The sequence below is a fragment of the Camelus ferus genome, chromosome 28 (assembly GCF_009834535.1).
Source record: "Camelus ferus isolate YT-003-E chromosome 28, BCGSAC_Cfer_1.0, whole genome shotgun sequence".
NCBI lineage: Eukaryota > Metazoa > Chordata > Mammalia > Artiodactyla > Camelidae > Camelus > Camelus ferus.
In genome coordinates, this window is record NC_045723.1 from 6,200,192 (window position 1) to 6,205,807 (window position 5,616).

Genomic DNA, 5,616 nt, shown 5'->3' on the forward strand with positions numbered 1-5,616 from the left:
ATTTTATTTCATGATTGTGCTGAGAACACGGTGGTTAGGAATGGGGAGCCGTTCGCCCGAAACCTGGAGGCGCCAGCCTCCCCCGTCCGCCCCGGCTCCCCCGGGCCGGCGAGGAGGGGCTGCAGGCGCGGGGCGGGGCGCGGCGGGCGCGGCGGGCGGCGCGAGGTTTCCGCGCGCTGGGCCGGGACGCGCGGGCAGGTGGGGCGTGGCGGGGGCGTGGAGAGCCGGGGCCCGCGGGCCGCCGCCCAGCCCCGGGACCGGCCCGGGAGGAGCCGCGCCGCCGACGGTTATAAGAAGCCGGCTCGCCGGCGCTCCGCGCGCACCCGACCCCCCTCCCCGCCCGGGACGCCGATCGCCGCTCGAGGGCCGAGGCGGGGCCGCAGGGTTGGCCCCCAAAGGGATGCTCTCGCCCGAGCGGCGAGACCAGCCCCGCTCGCCGCTCGCCGCCGCCGCCGCGCCGCACCCGCCGACGGCCGCCGACATGGCTCTCTACTGCGGCGACAACTTCGGCGTGTACTCGCAGCCCGGCCTGCCCCCGGCCGCCGCCGCCGCCGCCCCGGGCGCCCCTCCGCCGGCCAGGGCGCCCTACGGGCTGGCCGACTACCCCGCGCCGCCGGCCGCCGCCGCCAACCCCTACCTGTGGCTCAACGGGCCGGCCGTGGGCGGTCCCCCGGCCGCCGCCGCCGCGTACCTGGGGGCCCCCCCGCCGCCGCCGCCGCCGCCGCCCCCCGGGGGCGCGCCCGGGCCCTTCCTGCAGCCGCCGACCGCGGCCGGCACCTTCGGCTGCGCGCAGCGGCCCTTCGCGCAGCCCGCGCCCGCCGCGCCCGCCTCGCCCGCCGGGCCCGCGGCGCCGGGGGAGCTGGGCTGGCTGTCCATGGCCAGCCGCGAGGACCTGATGAAGATGGTGCGACCGCCCTACTCGTACTCGGCGCTCATCGCCATGGCCATCCAGAGCGCGCCCGAGCGCAAGCTCACGCTCAGCCACATCTACCAGTTCGTGGCCGACAGCTTCCCCTTCTACCAGCGCAGCAAGGCGGGCTGGCAGAACTCCATCCGCCACAACCTGTCGCTCAACGACTGCTTCAAGAAGGTGCCCCGCGACGAGGACGACCCAGGTGAGGACGGACAGGTGCTTCCTGGCCGGTCCCTTATACCCACGTGCACCCCCACCCCCCACACTCGGAGAGGCCGACCAGTTAGAGAAAAAGGGAAAAGCCTGAATCCTCAAACTGGGCGCCGCCCCTGGATGGTGTTCACCAGGCCGCTGGAAGGGAGGGTCCAGGTACAGGGAGGGAGATTAGGACTAAAAACACGGATGAGCACTTAGATGAGGGAAGGCTATGAAGAGATTCCGATGAGCTGAGAATCCCATCACATTTCAGGAGAGGGGTGGTGAGAGGCCTAGGGCTGGAGCAGCCGGCTGTGCAGGCTGCCACAGATGCTCTTCCTCCTGCCTCTGGGTCGCGGGAGACCCACTGTGCCTGCTTTGAGAGGGGTGATTATAGAGGATGGTGACACAGGCATCTTGAGGCAGGGGCCGAGGGATGGGAGAGCTTGAGCGGGGTCCTGCAGACCGCGCGGTTTGGGAACCATAACTATTTAGAAATGTGAAAATGAAAAGCCTAAATTTGCATCGTTCGGATCTAAGCCCAGGGGTGAGGAGGGCTGGGTTGGAGTGGAGCGTTAGTGGTTTCCGTTCTTCTCGAGGAGTGAGGTGGAGAAAAGCTCAAAAACGAGAGAAACAGAATCCTACTTAAGAGTTTCAGAAGGGTCCCAGGACAGGGGAAATGCTGGCAGAGTCGTGATAGGAAAAAGAGAAGAGAAATGTTGCAGTCGCAAACTACAGAGATCCAGGATTTTGTGTAAATTGTGGAAATACTCTGAAGTATTTGTACTTGGAGTCATTCTAGAGCAGTGCTTTCCAACAGAAGTACAGCACAAACCACGCGTGGTTGTAAATTTTCTAGTAGCCACGTTAAAAAAGTAAAAAAGAAGTTGGTGAAATTATTTTTTAATTGGTAACCCAAAATATTGTTTCAACGTATAACAAATACAAAAATTACTAGTGAGCTACTTTACATTATTCTTTTGGCACTAACTCTTCAAAATCCTGTGTGTTTTACACCACATCTCACTTTGGACTGGCCACTTTTCAAGTGCCCAACGGCAACGTGTGGCTTGTGGTTAGTGTACTGGACAGGGTGCAGTTCCAGAAGACGCATCTTCCAGACCTGGCCTCTGAGTCTAAGACGATCGTGTAAATTGGCATATACACTCCTGGACTTTCTAAAAAGTTTAAGGATCTATAACTAATGTCTTGTCAAAGCTTTTGGTACCAATGTGACACAATATAAATATCCTGATGGGTGCAGGTGTTGTTATTTAGATGGTAATTATATGAATAAAAAAATTTTTTTTTCTGCAACTACTTGCAGAAAATGTGTCAGTGGAGATAATGAATGTGGAGGACCATGTGCTAGTTTGTGGAGACAGTGTTTAAGACAATGGTTAAGAATGCTGAGTCTAGAGCCAGTCTGCTTAAAATCCTCACCCTACCATTGCTAGCTGACAACAGGTTACTAACTTAATCTGGATCTCAGTTTCCCCATCTGAAAAATGGAGGCAGTGATATTGCCTGTCTTCAGAGAGCTGAGAGGAGAAACTGAAGTTATCCATGCAAAGCACTCACGATGAGATAAGTGCTTTATAGTACTTTCAAATGCCAAAGATTCTTTTTACCAGCAGCGAAAGAAGCTGTCTGGAGATAAAATCCTCCAAGATGCTAGATCTTCTTTACTTCCATTGTGCTGGAGAGTGAGGGAAATTTTCTAAGCAGAAGACCAGCATTGCAGGCATTAAATTAGGTCCTGATCTCTGAGATTTGTGGAGTGGAGGAAGAGCTTTGAAGAGATACGGGGTGCCTCCTGCCCTAGGTGTGTACCCCAAGTATATGCCATCCAAGGCGTTGTTAAAACAGTTAATTACTCAGTAATAACTTGTCGTTTGTGTTCGACAAGGCAGAGGACTGGGTATCTGAGGCTGCCTTTTTCTAGTGGTGTATTTTTTTCGGGGAGGGTATTGTACCTTTGCAGCCAGTGATGATGATAACATACTGGTTTTTCGCTGCTTACTGTGTGCCAGCTACTTGGCAGAGGTATCATTTAACGCTCACAGCCAACCTATGAGGTGAGTACCGTTCTTACCCCTATTTTTACAAAGAAAGAGACGGAGGTTCAAGTAGTGCCAGGATTTGGCAGGGAGAACACAATATGCATCTAGAAGGGAAGGTGCTGAGTCATTATAAGTGTTTGGGGAATAGAAGTGAGTCTTAAAATGTAAGTGGCAGACACTGCCAGGAGAAGCTGGAAGTGGCTAGGACACTGTTGTTCCAGATTTCTCCTTGAAGGTGAAGAATAAAATCTCCCCACAAAGGATGAATTTAAGGGGTAGAGCGGATGGAGCATCTTTGCCAGAGTTTAATGAGAGTCTGCCCCCTCGTCTCAGAGCTGAAGCTGAGCGCATGGGCACGGACGGGGTGCTCCTCTCTCACCCCGCTTCCTTTCTCGTCTCCGCAGGGAAAGGGAATTACTGGACCCTGGATCCGAACTGTGAGAAAATGTTTGACAACGGGAACTTCCGCAGGAAGCGGAAGCGCCGCTCGGAAACCAGCAGCACCTCTGCGGCGGCCGCGGGGGCATCTAAGTCAGAAGACGGGCTGTCCTCGGGACTGAGCTCTGGAGTGGCTGGGAAGCCGGAGGGAGACAGCTCCTCTCAGTCCCCAGAGCCTCCCGAGGGCACCAAGAGGACCGCCTCCTCCCCAGGAGCATCCATGCTCACCTCCACCCCTTGCCTGAACACCTTCTTCAGCAGCCTCAGCACCTTAAGTGTCAGCAGCAGCGCGGGCACCCAGCGAGCTCTCCCCGGCAGCCGCCACCTAGGGATCCAGGGCGCCCAGGTGCCCCCCAGCAGCACCTTCCCCCCCAGCTCCGTCTCGGAGGCCTCACCAGACACCTTGCAGCTGAGCCACAGCACCAGCAACGCGGGCAGCAGCCAGAGATCTTCCTATTACAGCCCCTTCCCTGCCAGCACCAGCGGGGGTCAGAGCGGCCCCTTCGGCAGCCCGTTCTACAACTTCAGCGTAGTCAACAGCCTCATCTACCCCCGCGAGGGCTCCGAGGTATAGAGCGTGCTTCTCAGACTTGAATGTGCACACCTGAGATCTTGTTCACATGCAGATTCCCAGGCGGTAGGTCTGGGGCGGGCACCGAGATGCCACGTTTCTCGAGCTCCTGGGAGAGCTCCGGGTCCATCCGCTGACCTCACTCGGAGGATCATGGATGCAGCAGGAGTCTCTCTACATCTCGGCCAGCTTTGACAGCTTTCTCTGGATAAGGGCCTTCCTGGAGAGAAATCCAGCCCTCTCTGTTCTGGGCTAGCACCTGTGAGCCCTGTGAGGGCAGGGACCATGTCTTTCTGTTCATCAGTGTATATCAGGGTTACAAGCTCAAGGGTGTATAGGAACTGGCTGAAAAAAAAAAAAGTGAATGAAGTTGTTGGGTGGGAAAAAGGTAACAGTTGGCAACAGAAGCAGAAAGGACGGGTTGGGACTGACCAGCTAAAGGCTGTTATCTCCCGCCTGGCAGCATTCTGATTTTTCTAGAAAAGTCAGATACCTGGATTTTTATAGGAAGCCTCCACTTGGATTCTTTGTGGCTAATGAAAGTTTTAAAAATACGGTACTAGGAAATGCAAATACTCTATCCAGCTCGCAAATCACCTCTATTTAGGCTCAGCGTCAGGTGCGAGGTAGACCCTAACAGCAGCAAAACTGCGCAGGCAAGCCAGCACTGTGTGCCAGGCGCTGTTTTAGACACTTGACGTGTATTCACTCATTTAATCATCACAAGAACCTTGGGAGATAGGTATGCTTTCTGCCCCTCATTTTCTGTACGAGGGCAGTGAAACGCCAGGATGTTAGGTAACTTGCCCAAGGCCACTCAGATAGTAAGCCGTGGAGCCAGGATCAGGTCAGGCAGTCTGGCTCCAGAATTGGTGCTTGTAAATTTTGTGTTCTAGTTCCTGGAAATCAAGGCACCAGCATGCACAGGCAGACATAGTGTGTACAGAGTAGGAATGAGCTCGCCTTCATTTGACCAAAGATTCTGGTTGAAATCAGTGCCACTCTGGGCAGCGGACATGGACAACCCCTCTTGCCTTACTTCTGCTGCCGTATTTCTGAGGTCTGGGGTGACTAGTGTCTTACTCAACTTGGTGTCCTGTCCCTTTTAGCATGTGTCTTGGATTTTTCAACTTATACACAAAGTTTTAGAATTTTATTAGAAATAGTTTTTAAATGGAATTTTTTATAGTTTTTTATAAAAACTTTGTGATCAGAAACTTTTTAAAATGTAACTTATTTTTGGCACTCCCTTTTACTTCTCAAGAGGCATCTTCATTTGAATAGTTTTTTATGGTCACCCTCCCAGTGCCCAGCAGAAGGCCTGGTACCTGGCAGACACTCAGTCACTGTTTGAACTTATCCAAAAAGTGTTCATTACAGTGTGGATATTTGTTGATTGTATTGGAATAGCGATGCATTAAGATGAAGATAATGTC

The 5,616-nt window shown here is 54.3% G+C and overlaps 1 protein-coding gene across 1 annotated transcript; it reads left to right on the forward strand.

Annotated features, from left to right (window-relative positions):
* Nucleotides 1-272: 272 nt before the first annotated feature.
* On the forward strand, nt 273-4,183 carry FOXI3 (forkhead box I3). The gene is made up of 2 exons (XM_032469629.1): nt 273-1,115; nt 3,576-4,183. Exons 1-2 carry the CDS (start codon nt 401-403, stop codon nt 4,181-4,183), a joined length of 1,323 nt encoding a protein of 440 aa, XP_032325520.1. The 5' UTR covers nt 273-400.
* The last annotated feature ends 1,433 nt before the right edge of the window (nt 4,184-5,616 follow it).